The 19,245-nt window shown below is 50.3% G+C and overlaps 2 protein-coding genes across 21 annotated transcripts in view; both read right to left on the reverse strand.

The window, feature by feature from the left end:
• Nucleotides 1-903: 903 nt before the first annotated feature.
• Nucleotides 904-4,943, reverse strand: LOC138918921 (ral guanine nucleotide dissociation stimulator-like). Of its 2 annotated transcripts, XM_070242497.1 has the most exons (6): nt 4,720-4,943; nt 4,203-4,313; nt 3,071-3,264; nt 2,365-2,424; nt 1,472-1,665; nt 904-1,207 (listed from the first exon to the last, which is right to left on the reverse strand). In XM_070242497.1, exons 1-6 carry the CDS (start codon nt 4,855-4,857, stop codon nt 1,044-1,046), a joined length of 861 nt encoding a protein of 286 aa, XP_070098598.1. In that variant the 5' UTR covers nt 4,858-4,943; the 3' UTR covers nt 904-1,043. The 2 variants fall into 2 exon arrangements, with proteins under 2 accessions (XP_070098598.1, XP_070098599.1); XM_070242498.1 differs by lacking the exon at nt 2,365-2,424 and having other exon boundaries at nt 4,720-4,934.
• Nucleotides 4,944-7,109: 2,166 nt separating this feature from the next.
• LOC102147459 (ral guanine nucleotide dissociation stimulator) overlaps nt 7,110-19,245 on the reverse strand; it is a 72,052-nt gene continuing 59,916 nt past the window's right edge. For 2 of the 19 annotated variants that reach the window (XR_011428740.1, XR_011428741.1), the window contains one exon: nt 16,241-16,421. Coding sequence is in view for 16 of the 19 variants with exons in the window: in XM_070242544.1 (XP_070098645.1) it covers nt 7,311-7,474; nt 7,739-7,932; nt 8,632-8,691; nt 9,338-9,531; nt 10,471-10,581; nt 10,988-11,095; nt 11,362-11,457; nt 11,953-11,967 (942 nt within the window). In the remaining 3 variants the exon portion in view is untranslated. Of the gene's footprint in view, nt 7,475-7,738; nt 7,933-8,631; nt 8,692-9,337; nt 9,532-10,470; nt 10,582-10,987; nt 11,096-11,361; nt 11,915-11,935; nt 12,100-12,607; nt 12,651-13,384; nt 13,621-13,844; nt 13,985-16,240; nt 16,422-19,245 lie in introns of those variants that run through there. The other 17 variants (XM_070242551.1, XM_023623268.2, XM_070242544.1 and 14 more) reach the window with 17 other exon arrangements.

A 19,245-nucleotide genomic window follows, 5' to 3' on the forward strand; every position in this document is an offset into this window, starting at 1 on the left:
AAGGGGATAGGTGTGACTACTCACAGCCCACTGTGGGGCATCAGGTACCAGGAAGGAACAGCCCCAGGCTCCTTCCCGCACCACACCCTCACACACCCACACACCCACACCGCCCTCACACACACACACACACACACACACACTCACACACACACACACACACGCCCCCGCACCGGAGCTCAATGAAGAGCTCTGAAAAGCTGGCCACCCCTTGTTCTGGGCAGTTGTTTCTTGGTAGAACGAGGGCATCGTTTCTTATGACTCATCTTTAAGTCATTCTTTTACCAAATTAACATTAATTATCTATCTCAAACGTTAAAACTTTGGGGAATATATTTTACTCCACGATACGCTTCTTATAAACGCCAGTGTTTCATATGCGATGAGAATATTTTTGAAATTTGCACATTTTGAAAACGTTACCATGGCCCATCCAGGAAAGCGAAAGATTTGAAAGGGGTCTCCCTGGCCCCGACATTTCCCTCGCTGTTTCCAGCTCTGGTGTCACACCTCCAAGGGGTCCCCATCCCCAGGAAGTGAAAAGAGGGAATAGCGGGGCATCCTCTTTGAGACAGAATCTTTGATCTCCGGGGGATTTTTCTTCTTAATGAAAACCGCTATCTCAATTTCAAACATCCGGAGTCACTCACCTCAGACCAGACCCAGCCAGGCACAGGAGGCCACCTCTGGAAGGCTGGCACTTCCATGCAAACTCCGGAGGAGGGAAACGCACGGAGTCCGACAGAAGGAAACTCAGTGGCTACCAGGGACTTGCGGTGGGAGGAAGGGAGACTGACTGCTTCCCAGGGACAGGGGTTCTCTTGGACAAAAATGGGCGGGTACTAGATGCGGATGACGTTGGTGTGACGTTGTGAGTCTGCTTCACGCCACTTCAGCGAACAATTGAAAAGAACCCAAGAACTAAACTTTATTGAACTGACGAGATAAAATACAGGGAAAGGTTAAGTAAAGAAAAACCAAAAACAAAACTTTAAAACCCACGCCATGGCTAGGGGAAGGCGAGGATTCTCTGGGGCTGCAGCTCAGGAGCTGAGGGTAGTGGCTGGGATGCTGCCAGTGCTTGCTGAAGGTCTTGAGCCGGCTGTGGCTCGCAAGATGCCTGTGCGGCTCGGAGCTGGGCTGGGCCCGAGAGGGAGAGACGGTGCCGGATCTTCAGGGTCTTCCGCGTCTTTCGGTGGAGCTGCAGCTGGAGATGGAAGAAGAGAAAACGCCACCAACATGACTGCCCGCCCAAGTCATTCCAAAGAAAGGGACCCTCTGCCGCCAATCCAGCAGTCTCAGTCCAAGCACCACGCCCCCGAAAGTCTTCCCAGACTCGAGTCCCTGGCAAGAGTGATCTGAGCCCGCCCCTTGCTCCCAGCCGAACCCCAGCCTATGGACACTCTGCTCCGGGGGGCGCAGCGCCATCCCCTCTGCACACGCCCACGTCACACACCCGAGTCCTCCTCACCCTCAGTCTTGGCATCAGTGTGCTCAGGCTGCTCCAGCCGGGAAAGAAGAACGCGGGCGCGGTGCTCCAGCTCCGAGCCGGGCATATTGAGACCGATGTAGGCCAAGAGCAGTTCCAGGCTGGGAACATCTGGGGGCTGGATAAAATCCTCAGGGTACCATCGGAGCCAGGCGCCCAGAATGAAGGAGATGGCCCTGAGGACGGACAGGTGGGCAGCAGAGTCAGAGAAGGGTCCTTTCCTTGCACGCTGGCCTCCCGGGCATCCCTGTGCGGGCCTGGGCTCCTGGGCCTCCCGCTCCTGGCTGTCCAGGGGCCAGTCCTACTTGGCGGCCACCTCCAATCTGGCAGTCTTGGCAGAGCTAGGCCAGGGCACCAAGGAGGGGCTAGGAAAACGCCTTTGGAAGGGGGAGCCCTGTGCCGTGGTGGCGTCACCTCTCCTAGGCCTCAGGGAAGCCTGACACACTGCTTGGAGCATCTCTCCGCCCACTGCCCACTGGAACGTCAGCTGCGTGAGGGCAGCGAGCGGTGCAGTCTCCTCTTTTCATTGCCCTCCCTGGCACACAGGAGGTGCTCCCAGAACATCTGACCAGTGAGGGAACAACGGACATTGTCTCCCGCCCATGCTTCCCAGGGCCCTCCTCTTGCCTCCAACTTTCCCTCCTGGGCCAAGTGCTGCCTGATTCACCAGGTGTCCCATGAGGGTCATGCTCCCCTGCCCCGTATCTCGACCAGGGAGGGGCTTATGTGGCCCCGGAGCACTCCCTGATCCCCCTGAGCAGGAGCTGAGCACCCGCTGGGCAGCTTCTAGCAGATGAGTGAGCGGGACGCTGCAGGCAACTGCCCTCCAAGTGTGGACGCTGGGCGCCCTCCTAGGGATTCCAAAGCCCACTCACTTTTTGAGTTGGTCTAGGGGTCCGCCGTCCTCATCGCCATAGGCAAGGACACAACCGTATCTAGAAGACACAGGAGGACGTCGCATGGACTGGACTGTGGATCAGGCCTGCGTGAGAAGCCTAGCGGCGCTGTCTCACTCCCAAGGAGAATGGAGCCCTGGAGGGCATGGCTGTCGCCTGCTCTGCGCCCGGGATTCTGGTCAGTGCCTAGAAAACTTTCTGCACCTAGTGGGGACCTCTGTGTGTGCGTGATGAAGGAAGGAGCTCCAACCGGCCCCTCACTCCTGCTTGAGTGGGTCGGGGGCCTCGGCTCAGCCCAGGGATCGCTGCTCTGGCTTCACCCAGGTCAGAGACCTAGAAGAGCTCTGCCATCTCCTTTTCCAAAGGGAAGACAACAACTCAGTGAAGGCCACGGGCACGCTGAGGGACGAGGCGGAGGCTTCGCCTTAGGCAAGAGGAATATCCTCAATGAGCACAACCACAGCCCCTCCGCTCCAGTCGACCCTCCCAGAGGGTTAGGCTTCTCGAGAAGCCTTTGCAGGCAGCACCTGCCTGAGTCCCTACAATCTCCCCTGGAGGCTGATCCTCTCTTCAGCCCGCCTTGCAAGGAGCAAACCGAGGCTCGGGGAGGTGCCGTGACATCCCCAGCCTCACAGCTAGTAGGTGGCTGAATGCCCACAGTGCTGCGGAGGGGCACGGCACGCACCTTTGAAACAGAAGCTCCAGCAGCTGTCGTGTGGTGGCAAAACCTCTATACGTGCACAGGAAGCTGTGGACGTAGGCGGTGTCGCCCTCCAGGAAGGCGGGCACCAGGTGCTCCACTCGCTTCTGCCGCCTTCCAGCCTGGACGGTCCACACCAGGCGGGACGCTTTGCTCTTCGCTGGGGATGGATTTTCAGCCTGGGGTCAGACAGAGGGGCCGCTTGCCATCAGAGGCCGCACCGCGGGCCCCAGGAGTGCCGGGGACTGGAGGTCGCACCGAATGCCCAAGCCCGCGGTGACTTGTGGCCGGAAGTGGGCATCATTGCCCAGGGCAGGGAAGAATTCTCGGGATTCCAAGTAGGATGTGAGGTGGAGAAGGATTAAACCTCTTGGTCTCCTAGGTCTTTGTGCTGGCAGAGGAGTGACAGCCCCTCCCTGGATGAAGAGCATCAACCCTGGGGTGGCTGACCAACTGCCCATTCGAGACAGGAGAACACAGAGGCTTTTCGTGGGCTGGGAGGGATGAGGACGGGAGGACAGGCAGGGTGATCAGGGCGGTGCTGTGGAAATGGCAACAGAAGGTGCGGGTTCAGTGAAGGGCTGAGTCACTGGGCTAATGGGTCTCCCTTCTGGAAAGTTGGGCAGCCTGCTGAGGCCCGACGCCCTGACCTCGAGAGGCCACGTGGACGTGTTCCTCTGGACAGCAAAGGCAGAGGACCAGAAAGAACCCTGTGAGCCCCATGTCCTGTTGGGCAAAAAGCATGCCTATCCATCAGGATGCTGCGTCCGACTGGGAGAAGGTGGGGAAGGATTGCCAGGCCACATGGACACGTGAGGATGGGAGTTCAAACAGGAAAATCTCTACAGAACGCAAAAGGACTCTTGAACGCCCGTGAGCTGATGGGCTAGAAATGTCTCTGCTCTGCTACACCTCTGTGGACAGGGCCGTCTCCTCTGGCCAAGACGGGGGCTGGGCCCGCAGGGCAAGGTCGGGGGAAGAGATGGGGATTCAGATTCCTTTGGGAGCAGGGCTCCAGGCAGGAGCCCCGGGGCTGTCTCAGGGCCTTCGAAGACCTGGGGTCCTCAGTGCTGTCTTGGGGCCCTGGGGCTTGGGTCTCCCCAGCACCTGCACTCACCCTGAGCCGGCCCTGGCCTCGCTTGGCAGCGTGGGGCACCTTCCCTTCCTGCAGGGTGGTGGAGTCGAGGGCGTCGTGGCTCAGCTGCTGGCCCATCTCCTGAGTGACGCTCTGGAAAGACAGTGCCCGGCAGCCAGGCGGCAAGCCTCAGAGACCCGACTGGCTGTCTTTGCTGGCTCTCACACCTCTGTGACTCTCTCCACTCTGGACACACATACCCCGCCCCACGGTCCACACAGACCTCCACCGAGGAGGGAAACACACGGCAGCCTGAGGGCCTGGAATGAGGAGGCAGCTTAGGGGTCCCCTTTCAGTCCTGCCAGCCCTGTCCTGCCTTGGGAACGTGACGGGAAAAGCAGGTTATTGCCAGCCCACCAACCTTCTGCGGCCAAGGGCAGATCCTGCCCACACGTCCCTCTGGCCCCCACACTCACGAGGATGGGATGAGGGCTGCCCTGGGAGGGCTCGGGGAGCTGGTCTGGCCTCGATTGGGCTGCTCTAGGCTTCCTCATGTTACCTGAGAGGACCTCCTGCCAAAGGTCCAGCGGTGGGGGGCGTGGGAGCTGAGCCAGCGTCCACAACGTCTCCAAAGGTTCTCCCTCCGGGCTTTCTGGGAACCAGAGCCCTGGTCAGGCGGGAGAAAGCAGGAGAACATGTTTCTCTATCAAGAGTCTCCAGCCAAGTGAGCTGGCTTTGCGCACGTGGCTGCCTAGTTGCGGGGGTTCCAAGTCTGTTGGGGTCTGTTGTCAAGGAAGTGACCTCATTTCCTGCAGTGCCCTTACCTGAGTGCCCCCCTCAGATACCACCCATGCAAACAGTCCTCTGGCCATGGCCTTGCTCACCCCCCTTCTCCATGCGACGTCGTAGGCGTACCCAGGAACACCAACACACCCGTCTCACAGGCTCCCTAGAGGGTCTGGGTGCGGCCGAGGTCCCAGCTTTGAGACTCACGCAGAAACAAGTCCTCTTCCTTACCTCTTCTGGATCCTGCATAAGCCGTTGTGTCTCTCAGGGCCTGTCGGCCTCCTGTCTGCACACTGGGGAGGACCGGAGCGTGGACTTGCTAGACATGTCCTCTGGCGTGTGTCCTACCTTAGAGGACGATACCTCTCAAACTGCAGGCGGGTGTCACTTGCAGGCAATGCCTCCCACCTCGTGTTTCTTCCTCTTGCCACTTGCCCTGTGTCTGCTTCTCTTCGGATCCCACCCTAGAGTCCATCCTTGCATCCAAGGTCAATGTGTGTGTGTGTGTGTGTGTGTGTGTTTGTGTGTGTGTGCATGCGCGCGTGTGTGTGTGTTTGTGTGCGTCCGCGTGTTGTGTGCTCAGGTTGTGGAGGCCAAGAAGAAAACAGCTCCCACAAAAGGGAGGGATTGGCAAGAGCTTCTCAAGGTCTCATGGTTCCTAATTTCAGAAGCCAAGCCTCCGCGTGGGGTCCCAGTCTTGCCCTAGAAGGTCAGAACACACACTTACCCATTGGACTCACCCTGTCGAGGGCCATTCCCTACCCCTCTAGGGGCCTCAGTTTCCCAATGTTCCAGTGAGAGATTCAATTCAGGACTGCATAGGCCTGAGCTCAGCAGAAAAGTGGCCGCCACTGCCTCCACCGTGGGTGTGATGTGGGCAGGGCTACAATCCAGGGTGCCCCGGACCTGGGCTCCTCCTCAAACAAGAACTGACCAAATGCCCGTGTACACTGCCGAATACTCCCCCTCACCCCCATGCCATCTCCAGATCTGTATGCACTTCCACCAACACAGCCTTCTCCAGAGGCCCCTGGGAATGCCTGTGTGCAGCCAGAGCCCCAGCCTTGAGGACGCAGAGCTGGCTTCCTCCCTGGCTCCGCCTTCTTCCTCATCTGGGATTCTGGGCAAGGCATTGAAGTTCTGGGGTCTTCTCCTTCTCCCGTCACTGGCCACCTGGGATCAGGACTTCCTGGTCTAGACCTCCTGCTGTAATCCCCTCCTCTTGAGTGTGGACTGACTGGAGCGATTCCACAGAGGACGGCAAAGCGATGCCGTGTCACTACTGAGATTTGGATGTGGTCAGTGGTCCCTGAGAACGCGCAAGGGGATAGGTGTGACTACTCACAGCCCACTGTGGGGCATCAGGTACCAGGAAGGAACAGCCCCAGGCTCCTTCCCGCACCACACCCTCACACACCCACACACCCACACCGCCCTCACACACACACACACACACACACACACTCACACACACACACACACACGCCCCCGCACCGGAGCTCAATGAAGAGCTCTGAAAAGCTGGCCACCCCTTGTTCTGGGCAGTTGTTTCTTGGTAGAACGAGGGCATCGTTTCTTATGACTCATCTTTAAGTCATTCTTTTACCAAATTAACATTAATTATCTATCTCAAACGTTAAAACTTTGGGGAATATATTTTACTCCACGATACGCTTCTTATAAACGCCAGTGTTTCATATGCGATGAGAATATTTTTGAAATTTGCACATTTTGAAAACGTTACCATGGCCCATCCAGGAAAGCGAAAGATTTGAAAGGGGTCTCCCTGGCCCCGACATTTCCCTCGCTGTTTCCAGCTCTGGTGTCACACCTCCAAGGGGTCCCCATCCCCAGGAAGTGAAAAGAGGGAATAGCGGGGCATCCTCTTTGAGACAGAATCTTTGATCTCCGGGGGATTTTTCTTCTTAATGAAAACCGCTATCTCAATTTCAAACATCCGGAGTCACTCACCTCAGACCAGACCCAGCCAGGCACAGGAGGCCACCTCTGGAAGGCTGGCACTTCCATGCAAACTCCGGAGGAGGGAAACGCACGGAGTCCGACAGAAGGAAACTCAGTGGCTACCAGGGACTTGCGGTGGGAGGAAGGGAGACTGACTGCTTCCCAGGGACAGGGCTTCTCTTGGACAAAAATGGGCGGGTACTAGATGCGGATGACGTTGGTGTGACGTTGTGAGTCTGCTTCACGCCACTTCAGCGAACAATTGAAAAGAACCCAAGAACTAAACTTTATTGAACTGACGAGATAAAATACAGGGAAAGGTTAAGTAAAGAAAAACCAAAAACAAAACTTTAAAACCCACGCCATGGCTAGGGGAAGGCGAGGATTCTCTGGGGCTGCAGCTCAGGAGCTGAGGGTAGTGGCTGGGATGCTGCCAGTGCTTGCTGAAGGTCTTGAGCCGGCTGTGGCTCGCAAGATGCCTGTGCGGCTCGGAGCTGGGCTGGGCCCGAGAGGGAGAGACGGTGCCGGATCTTCAGGGTCTTCCGCGTCTTTCGGTGGAGCTGCAGCTGGAGATGGAAGAAGAGAAAACGCCACCAACATGACTGCCCGCCCAAGTCATTCCAAAGAAAGGGACCCTCTGCCGCCAATCCAGCAGTCTCAGTCCAAGCACCACGCCCCCGAAAGTCTTCCCAGACTCGAGTCCCTGGCAAGAGTGATCTGAGCCCGCCCCTTGCTCCCAGCCGAACCCCAGCCTCTGGACACTCTGCTCCGGGGGGCGCAGCGCCATCCCCTCTGCACACGCCCACGTCACACACCCGAGTCCTCCTCACCCTCAGTCTTGGCATCAGTGTGCTCAGGCTGCTCCAGCCGGGAAAGAAGAACGCGGGCGCGGTGCTCCAGCTCCGAGCCGGGCATATTGAGACCGATGTAGGCCAAGAGCAGTTCCAGGCTGGGAACATCTGGGGGCTGGATAAAATCCTCAGGGTACCATCGGAGCCAGGCGCCCAGAATGAAGGAGATGGCCCTGAGGACGGACAGGTGGGCAGCAGAGTCAGAGAAGGGTCCTTTCCTTGCACGCTGGCCTCCCGGGCATCCCTGTGCGGGCCTGGGCTCCTGGGCCTCCCGCTCCTGGCTGTCCAGGGGCCAGTCCTACTTGGCGGCCACCTCCAATCTGGCAGTCTTGGCAGAGCTAGGCCAGGGCACCAAGGAGGGGCTAGGAAAACGCCTTTGGAAGGGGGAGCCCTGTGCCGTGGTGGCGTCACCTCTCCTAGGCCTCAGGGAAGCCTGACACACTGCTTGGAGCATCTCTCCGCCCACTGCCCACTGGAACGTCAGCTGCGTGAGGGCAGCGAGCGGTGCAGTCTCCTCTTTTCATTGCCCTCCCTGGCACACAGGAGGTGCTCCCAGAACATCTGACCAGTGAGGGAACAACGGACATTGTCTCCCGCCCATGCTTCCCAGGGCCCTCCTCTTGCCTCCAACTTTCCCTCCTGGGCCAAGTGCTGCCTGATTCACCAGGTGTCCCATGAGGGTCATGCTCCCCTGCCCCGTATCTCGACCAGGGAGGGGCTTATGTGGCCCCGGAGCACTCCCTGATCCCCCTGAGCAGGAGCTGAGCACCCGCTGGGCAGCTTCTAGCAGATGAGTGAGCGGGACGCTGCAGGCAACTGCCCTCCAAGTGTGGACGCTGGGCGCCCTCCTAGGGATTCCAAAGCCCACTCACTTTTTGAGTTGGTCTAGGGGTCCGCCGTCCTCATCGCCATAGGCAAGGACACAACCGTATCTAGAAGACACAGGAGGACGTCGCATGGACTGGACTGTGGATCAGGCCTGCGTGAGAAGCCTAGCGGCGCTGTCTCACTCCCAAGGAGAATGGAGCCCTGGAGGGCATGGCTGTCGCCTGCTCTGCGCCCGGGATTCTGGTCAGTGCCTAGAAAACTTTCTGCACCTAGTGGGGACCTCTGTGTGTGCGTGATGAAGGAAGGAGCTCCAACCGGCCCCTCACTCCTGCTTGAGTGGGTCGGGGGCCTCGGCTCAGCCCAGGGATCGCTGCTCTGGCTTCACCCAGGTCAGAGACCTAGAAGAGCTCTGCCATCTCCTTTTCCAAAGGGAAGACAACAACTCAGTGAAGGCCACGGGCACGCTGAGGGACAAGGCGGAGGCTTCGCCTTAGGCAAGAGGAATATCCTCAATGAGCACAACCACAGCCCCTCCGCTCCAGTCGACCCTCCCAGAGGGTTAGGCTTCTCGAGAAGCCTTTGCAGGCAGCACCTGCCTGAGTCCCTACAATCTCCCCTGGAGGCTGATCCTCTCTTCAGACCGCCTTGCAAGGAGCAAACCGAGGCTCGGGGAGGTGCCGTGACATCCCCAGCCTCACAGCTAGTAGGTGGCTGAATGCCCACAGTGCTGCGGAGGGGCACGGCACGCACCTTTGAAACAGGAGCTCCAGCACCTGTCGTGTGGTGGCAAAACCTCTATACGTGCTCAGGAAGCTGTGGACGTAGGCAGTGTCGCCCTCCAGGAAGGCGGGCACCAGGTGCTCCACTCGCTTCTGCCGCCTTCCAGCCTGGACGGTCCACACCAGGCGGGACGCTTTGCTCTTCGCTGGGGATGGATTTTCAGCCTGGGGTCAGACAGAGGGGCCGCTTGCCATCAGAGGCCGCACCGCGGGCCCCAGGAGTGCCGGGGACTGGAGGTCGCACCGAATGCCCAAGCCCGCGGTGACTTGTGGCCAGAAGTGGGCATCATTGCCCAGGGCAAGGGAAGAATTCTCGGGATTCCAAGTAGGATGTGAGGTGGAGAAGGATTAAACCTCTTGGTCTCCTAGGTCTTTGTGCTGGCAGAGGAGTGACAGCCCCTCCCTGGATGAAGAGCATCAACCCTGGGGTGGCTGACCAACTGCCCATTCGAGACAGGAGAACACAGAGGCTTTTCGTGGGCTGGGAGGGATGAGGACGGGAGGACAGGCAGGGTGATCAGGGCGGTGCTGTGGAAATGGCAACAGAAGGTGCGGGTTCAGTGAAGGGCTGAGTCACTGGGCTAATGGGTCTCCCTTCTGGAAAGTTGGGCAGCCTGCTGAGGCCCGACGCCCTGACCTCGAGAGGCCACGTGGACGTGTTCCTCTGGACAGCAAAGGCAGAGGACCAGAAAGAACCCTGTGAGCCCCATGTCCTGTTGGGCAAAAAGCATGCCTATCCATCAGGATGCTGCGTCCGACTGGGAGAAGGTGGGGAAGGATTGCCAGGCCACATGGACATGTGAGGATGGGAGTTCAAACAGGAAAATCTCTACAGAACGCAAAAGGACTCTTGAACGCCCGTGAGCTGATGGGCTAGAAATGTCTCTGCTCTGCTACACCTCTGTGGACAGGGCCGTCTCCTCTGGCCAAGACGGGGGCTGGGCCCGCAGGGCAAGGTCGGGGGAAGAGATGGGGATTCAGATTCCTTTGGGAGCAGGGCTCCAGGCAGGAGCCCCGGGGCTGTCTCAGGGCCTTCGAAGACCTGGGGTCCTCAGTGCTGTCTTGGGGCCCTGGGGCTTGGGTCTCCCCAGCACCTGCACTCACCCTGAGCCGGCCCTGGCCTCGCTTGGCAGCGTGGGGCACCTTCCCTTCCTGCAGGGTGGTGGAGTCGAGGGCGTCGTGGCTCAGCTGCTGGCCCATCTCCTGAGTGACGCTCTGGAAAGACAGTGCCCGGCAGCCAGGCGGCAAGCCTCAGAGACCCGACTGGCTGTCTTTGCTGGCTCTCACACCTCTGTGACTCTCTCCACTCTGGACACACATACCCCGCCCCACGGTCCACACAGACCTCCACCGAGGAGGGAAACACACGGCAGCCTGAGGGCCTGGAATGAGGAGGCAGCTTAGGGGTCCCCTTTCAGTCCTGCCAGCCCTGTCCTGCCTTGGGAACGTGACGGGAAAAGCAGGTTATTGCCAGCCCACCAACCTTCTGCGGCCAAGGGCAGATCCTGCCCACACGTCCCTCTGGCCCCCACACTCACGAGGACGGGATGAGGGCTGCCCTGGGAGGGCTCGGGGAGCTGGTCTGGCCTCGATTGGGCTGCTCTAGGCTTCCTCATGTTACCTGAGAGGACCTCCTGCCAAAGGTCCAGCGGTGGGGGGCGTGGGAGCTGAGCCAGCGTCCACAACGTCTCCAAAGGTTCTCCCTCCGGGCTTTCTGGGAACCAGAGCCCTGGTCAGGCGGGAGAAAGCAGGAGAACATGTTTCTCTATCAAGAGTCTCCAGCCAAGTGAGCTGGCTTTGCGCACGTGGCTGCCTAGTTGCGGGGGTTCCAAGTCTGTTGGGGTCTGTTGTCAAGGAAGTGACCTCATTTCCTGCAGTGCCCTTACCTGAGTGCCCCCCTCAGATACCACCCATGCAAACAGTCCTCTGGCCATGGCCTTGCTCACCCCCCTTCTCCATGCGACGTCGTAGGCGTACCCAGGAACACCAACACACCCGTCTCACAGGCTCCCTAGAGGGTCTGGGTGCGGCCGAGGTCCCAGCTTTGAGACTGACGCAGAAACAAGTCCTCTTCCTTACCTCTTCTGGATCCTGCATAAGCCGTTGTGTCTCTCAGGGCCTGTCGGCCTCCTGTCTGCACACTGGGGAGGACTGGAGCGTGGACTTGCTAGACATGTCCTCTGGCGTGTGTCCTACCTTAGAGGACGATACCTCTCAAACTGCAGGCGGGTGTCACTTGCAGGCAATGCCTCCCACCTCGTGTTTCTTCCTCTTGCCACTTGCCCTGTGTCTGCTTCTCTTCGGATCCCACCCTAGAGTCCATCCTTGCATCCAAGGTCAATGTGTGTGTGTGTGTGTGTGTGTGTTTGTGTGTGTGTGCATGCGCGTGTGTGTGTGTGTTTGTGTGCGTCCGCGTGTTGTGTGCTCAGGTTGTGGAGGCCAAGAAGAAAACAGCTCCCACAAAAGGGAGGGATTGGCAAGAGCTTCTCAAGATCTCATGGTTCCTAGTTTCAGAAGCCAAGCCTCCGCGTGGGGTCCCAGTCTTGCCCTAGAAGGTCAGAACACACACTTACCCATTGGACTCACCCTGTCGAGGGCCATTCCCTACCCCTCTAGGGGCCTCAGTTTCCCAATGTTCCAGTGACAGATTCAATTCAGGACTGCATAGGCCTGAGCTCAGCAGAAAAGTGGCCGCCACTGCCTCCACCGTGGGTGTGATGTGGGCAGGGCTACAATCCAGGGTGCCTCTGATCTTTGCTCCTCCTCAAACAAGAACTGACCAATTGCCAGTCTATGCTACCGAATACTCCCCCTTGGCATGGCTTAAATAATTATGCTTCATGCACAGTATAGGGTAACCTCTCCATCTACCAACACTTACGACAAATTTAAAATAACCTAATCAATCCTTACCAGATAAACAGCATTACCAATCCTTCTAACACCAAGAATATATATTTATAAAATAAATTGTGTTGTCTTGGCAAGATTATCTTACTAAGTAACTCATTCTGGTTCTTAATCATTACTAACTTATTTTTCTTTAAAGCATTCTGGAAACTTTCCAGAAAATGCTTATCCTCAAAAATACAAATTCTACAAGAAGTAAGACTTTCAGATGTATTTCAATGAGTTTTAAATAAAAATAGAATTGATAAACTGTTATTTTATATGTTAAATCCGTAAGATTAGAGACATCCAGATCATTCTCACACACTCATATTAATAATGATAGTCATACCCTCATTATTCAAAATCCTGTCTTGTTCAGTATGGACCTCCTTCTAAAAAATAGAAACTGCATGTCAGAATAATAATCTGGGGCATAGTTGAGCACAGATTAACAAGAACTCAACAGTATTAATGGACCATAATTTCCCTGGAATCATTTTCTACTGTGTTGTTCAAGTAATTTATATTGGCTTTAATATTTCATTGACATTTAGTCACACAAATTAAATGAAAAATTGAAAATAGACGAGTGATAACCTTTCTAGTTTATGACAGGTTACTTCTTGCTATCAGCAGTTAAAACTGGAAATATTCTATCAGAATGTGGCTATTCATTAATTTTTCTTAAAATTAATTTTTATTGTTCTTTTCTTCCTATGGAGAACTCTTAACACTCTCAATTAATGATCCCATTAAGTCCACCTTCCCTCTTTAATTCTCTGATTTTTCTGTCTGCTGAGAATCAAAGCGACAACATTGATACACGACAACAAGATACACATTGATACAACATTGATACACAGCCATCAATGCATACAACGGTGTTCCACCCTTCCCCTAGAAATCATGTCACAGTATGTGACCTCCATAAGATTTTCAGTTTTCCCTGCACCACCACATTCTATACCAGTGGTTCTTAACCTTGACATTAGAAACATCCATGGTGCTTTAGAAATCACCTATGCTTGGGCTCTTTCCCCAGGCCAATTAAATCAGAATCTCTGAGGATGGGACTCAGGCAACAGTATTGTTTTTTAATTCACCAAGTATTTCCTTTGTACTGTACCTGAATGTCTCTACTTGGTTTTAAGGTCAACGCTGATCTCCTTGAACAAGAAATCTTCTCTCGGGGCTGGCCTGTGGCCGAGTGGTTGCGTTGGCATGCTCTGCTTCTCTGGCCCAGGGTTTCTCACCGGTTCGAATACTGGGCGTGGACATGGCACTGCTCATTCAGGCCATGCTGAGGCGACGTTCCACATGCCACAACTAGAAGGACCCATAACTAAAATATACAACTATGTACTGGGGGGATTTGGGGAGAAAAAGTAATAAAAAGAAACAAAAAAGATTGGCAAAAGTTGTTAGCTCAGATGCCAATCTTAAAAAAAAAGAAAATCTTCTGAAAAAAAAAAATCTTCTCTCAGCTTAATCAGTAATTTCACTCAGTAATTTCACGTGGCTTGGCCTTAAACCAGATAACTGTGCTCCCCTTCTCTCTTAATCAGTCTATATCCTTTTAGTCATGGAAAATACCCCACATTATTTCAGTTTTATTAATTAAGTCCTCCGAAAAATGTTACTTAAATACCTAGTTCTTATTTGAGAATCCTGGATTCTCCTCTTCTTTTACGTTGAAGCTGGCTTTTGGAATAGAATTAGGCCACAGCTGAAAAGGAATATATTTAATATCTATTTTCATTCCAGATATCTTAGAGGAGTTTTGCTTATTCTTAGTAGGAAAAATAAATAATTGACAAACACCTAAGGTTAAAAATTGCAATTGAATAATTAACGCTTGTTAATTTATGTTTTCCACAAATTTTCATCTAAACTGAACTTTCTATTTACATGATGATGTACCAGAACTCATGGTGTCTGTCCAAACACACTTACTGAGTCAAGTTCTTGAAATGGCATATATGGGGGCTTCCTATTTCATCTTCATTTTTATATCAGGAGGAAAAAGTTTCTAAGCTATTGATTTTCTCTCAAGGCAAAATTTAGCTTTTCAAATTATGAAGATGACATAATATTCTGCTTAATCTTTATCTTGTTTCCATTGTTCACTGTTTAGTAATGCAGGATTACAAAAGCAAATACTGTATTACTCATATACACTAGAACTGGAAACCAGTGGATTAAAGACTCCAGACACCAGGATCCGGGTTTTAAGACCACTCGAGTTTGTAGCTTAGGTGTGTGGTTTTACCTCTCTATTTCTTAACCTTCCTACAAAGAGGCCCCTGCCAGCTCTGAAATTCTGCCAATTCTGCCTAGAATATAGCGAAATGGCTCAATCTATTATCTGTAGATTTCAAAATAACAGCAATTCAAACAAATTTAAGAGCTGTATTGTGAAGATTGAACTAAAGAAATACAGGACATCACTATGATTTCAGTTTAATTTTACTGAAGACTTTCTCCCTGCTCCTTCCCAGCAATGGACAGAATCATTTCACACAGGCATAATAAAACTCTAATAGTTAATTAATTAGTAAATAAACAAATAAAACTTTTCTTTTGTCCTATAAATATTACATTTATAAATGGGTAACCTCGTGGATAAGCAGGTGCATGAATAGATGTATGGCTGGGCAGAGGATCTGTTTTCAGTGTCCTTTTTAAAACCAAAACAGCACTATTTACATATTGGTAACATGTCCAAATTTAATTCAAAGTAGTTAGAAGAAAACAAAAAGATTCTTAATTTCCTAATGATGATACAAAAGTGAGGGAAAAGTAGAAAATAGACTCAAATGACTCTATCAAAATGAGACTTGTTTGGTTTCATCAAACATTTACTACTAACTCCTGCCATTCTGTAGGGGATAGATATAAAAGGAGAATAAGAAAAAAGAGAGAGAGAGAACATACTGCTAGGGGATTCTGAGGATAGCGGTGCAGCATCTCCGCTCTCCAGGGGTAATCCACAAAAATGGATAGCCTATTTGCAGATAAGAGGATAACAGGAACTGAGGGCATTGGTCCTCCTGAATACACCTTTATGTATTAACAAGTCTATTTATTTAGAATTTAAGCCTTTGGATAATCCACAAAAACATTGTCAGTGATTGCTTGAAAGCAATTTTGTTTGACATGATATATGCTAACAAATGTATTTTACTGAATACCTGATGTTTTTATCTTAAGGTCATATAACAGATCTTCTTTTAAGAATATTTTACCATTTTTTTCCCAGGACTGAAGTCAACTTAAAATATTAGTCAGAAATTGAAGTCTTCTCTTGTGCTATTCATCTTTGAATTGTTACCATAACCATTATCTTCTCTTTTTTCATTCTTTCCCTTTTTTTTTTTTTTTTTTTTTTGCTTGAGGAACATTAGCCCTGAGCTAACATCTCTGCCAATCTTCCTCTATTTTGTATGTGGGATGCCTCCACAGCATGGCTGATGAGTGGAGTAGGTCCACGTCCGGGATCCAAACCCGCGAACCTAGGCCACTGAAACAGAGCATGTGGAACTTGCACCACTTGGCCATGGGGCCAGCCCCTTTTTAAATTCTTTTCAACAACAATGAGAGAACACATGCAACTCTAACACAGAGATTTCTATTATGTGCCTCTGTGCATTCTATCATTGACCTTGAAAAAGTCAACACATTTTCTAACACTATGAATTTTTCTGCAAAAATCTCATTGATTTCCCAGTTCAAGTTAACTAATACCAACATTTTATTTCAGGTATTTTCTCTTTCCAGAGCAAAAGCTCATTTGGGGAATTTTTACATTTCAATTAAATTGATTTTTGCCATTATCATTACTCACATAACACTGAAAAACATAATAGAATTTTTCCCAGTCTTTAAAAAAATGTTTTCTAAATTTGCCTTTCAAAGATCACTCTTCCTCTTTTACTTTAAAGTAAACTTAAACACTTTAAATTTCTTTTCTTTTTTTACTCACTTAATATTTAAACTAACAACAGCTTTGAAGGAAATAGGTGTAAAGCAGCTAGACCAGGGGAATCATCGCAGACTAGGTTTGCATAGGGGGTTCTCCTGCTTCACAGAAACACAACTCTGAAGAAAGCATAATTTCTGTTGCCTTGCTGGGCTTTCAGAGAATGGGGACAATCTCCACTGGTCTGAAAGAAGAAAGAGGAAAAACGAAACAGATTTAAGGTGGAGACAGTGAAGAGTAGGCATAAATGCAGAGACTACAGCCAGGAGCCTAACCTTGCACCAGCAGCAAGGTGGAGGCCCTGGCCGGAGGCTGTTCAATCAAACTCAACGACAGAAAAGGAGACTGCAGTAGACTCCAGACAGTAGTTTTCCTCATCTCCACCTCGCAGAAACAAATACAAATCTTCTCTGGAGGAAAGCACCTTCAACTGAGTTCCTCAAAATGCCTACAGTTTAGCAACAGCAAGAAATGAAGTAACCATAACAGATAACCAAACATAACAAGAAACAAGTCACCATGAGAGAGAATCACCAAAATAACAAATATCAGCTTTGGGCCACCAACGACTCCATATATTGGAATTATTAGATAAGAATATAAAATGATTAATGTGAAATTAAAGAGCTAAAAGTCAAAGTTCCCAAGATAAGCAAGCAACAAAAGACTATCCAAAATTACCAGGCAGTTAAAAAAATGTTTTAGAAAAAAAAAAAAAAAACTACGTTAAAATTAAAAACTCAACATATGGGTTATAAAGAGAGTGGAAACACCCCCATTAGAAATACGTCTTTTAAAGTCAAGAATATGATAAGCGTGCCTCCTGAAACATGGAGGAAAAACCTGAACAAGGAATGGGAAAGAAATTTGTGTGTAAAATTTTTCTGAAAGACAGTTAAAAGAATGGGTAAATGGGGAGATACAGGGAGCGCTTTTTCAATATTTTAAAGATGTCAAATACCATCATATTTAGTTAGACTCCAATCTAAACACTAATACAGTTTTCATGAAACATGAATAGTGATCCTAAAATTTACTTGGAAGGATAAAATGGCAAAGGATAGTTAAAACTGAAAAAGAAAAACAAGCAAGAATTGCCATAATAAGTATCAAAATATACAATAAAACCATGGTGGGTAAGTAGTGGTGTATTAATCTAGGAGAAGGCAAGTAGACTAATGGCAAGAATGAAGCATGCAGAAACAAAGTCATTTGTCTAAACACAGTATAGACAGTCATGCAAATGATGAAAATAATGGCATTTCAAACCAGTGAGAGAGACAAATTGTTCGAAAAATAATCTTGGCTATCCATTTGTAGAAAATAAAAACTTTATGCAAAAATTAAAAGCAAAAATAATTCAACAAGAGAAAAAGCATTAGCAGAAAATAAAGAATATTTTATAAAATTTTATAAAAATTTTATTTTTTTAGTTTTTTTGTTTCTTTTTTGTAATTAATTAATTTATTTATTTTTGGATGTACATCATAATATATTTCGAATTCTGTGTAGATTACATCATGTTCACCACCCAAAAGCTAATTATAGTCCATCCCCTCACATGTGAGCCTAATCACCCCTTTTGCCCTCCCCTCTCCCCGCTTCTCCTACAGTAACCACCAATCCAATCTCCAATACTATGTGTTTGTTGTTGTTTTCATCTTCTAGTTATGAGTGAGATCATATGGTATTTCACTTTCTCCTTCTGACTTATTTCACTCAGCAAAACACCCTCAAGGTCCATCCATGTTGTCACAAAATGGCCAGATTTCATCATTTCTTATGGCTGAGTAGTAGTCCATCGTGCATAAATACCACATCTTCTGTATCTATTTCTCCCTTGATGGGCACCTAGGTTGCTTCCAAGTCTTGGCTATTGTGTATAATGCTGCAATGAACACATAGAGGTGCAAGTATCTTTATGCCTTTGTGTTTTCAAGTTCTTTGGATAAATTCCCAGCAGTGGGATAGCTGGATCATATGGTAGATCTATCCTTAATTTTCTGAGGATACTCCATACTGCTTTCCATAGTGGCTGCACCAGTTTGCATTCCCACCAGCAGTGAACAAGGGCTCCCTTCTCTCCAAACCCTCTCCAACATTTGCTGTTTCCTGTCTTGTTAATTACAGCCATTCTGACCAGAGTGAGGTGATACCTCATTGTAGTTTTGATTTGCATTTCCCTGATAGCTAATGATTTTGAGCATCTTTTCATATGCCTGTTGGCCATCTGTATATCTTCTTCGGAGAAATCTCTGTTCAGATCTTTTGCCCATTTTTCAGTTGGATTCTTGGGTTTTTTGTTGTTGAGCTGTATGAGTTCTTTGCATATTTTGGATATTAACCCCTTATCTAATATATGGTTTGCAAATATCTTCTCCCAATTGTTAGGTTGTCTTTTCATTTTGTTGATGGTTTCCTTTGCTGTGCAGAAGCTTTTTAGTTTGATGTAGTCCCATTTGTGCATTTTTTCTTTTGTTTCCCTTGCCCGCTCAGACATGGGACGTGAAAATATGCTGCTCAGACCGATGTCAAAGAGCGTATTGCCTATGTTTTCTTCCAGAAGCTTCATGGTTCGGGTCTTATCTTCAAGTCTTTAATCCATTTTGAGTTGATTTTTGTGCATGGTGTAAGGGAATGGTCTACTTTCATTCTTTTGCATGTGGCTGTCCAGTTTTCCCAACACCATTTATTGAAGAGACTCTCCTTTCTCCATCATATGCTCTTGGCTCCCTTGTCGAATATTAGCTGCCCATAAATGTGTGGGTTTACTTCTGGGCTCTTACTTCTGTTCCATTGATCTGTGTGTCTGTTTTTGTGCCAGTACCATGCTGTTTTGGTTCCTATGGCTTTGTAGTATATTTTGAAATCAGGGAGTGTGATGCTTCCAGCTTTGTTCTTTTTTCTGAGGAATCCTTTGGCTATCCAAGGTCTTTAGTTGTTCCGTATAAATTTTAGGATTCTTTGTTCTACTTCTGTAAAAAAATGTTGTTGGAACTTTGATAGGG

This window comes from Equus caballus, chromosome 19, assembly GCF_041296265.1.
Source record: "Equus caballus isolate H_3958 breed thoroughbred chromosome 19, TB-T2T, whole genome shotgun sequence".
In the NCBI taxonomy this organism is placed as follows: Eukaryota; Metazoa; Chordata; class Mammalia; order Perissodactyla; family Equidae; genus Equus; species Equus caballus.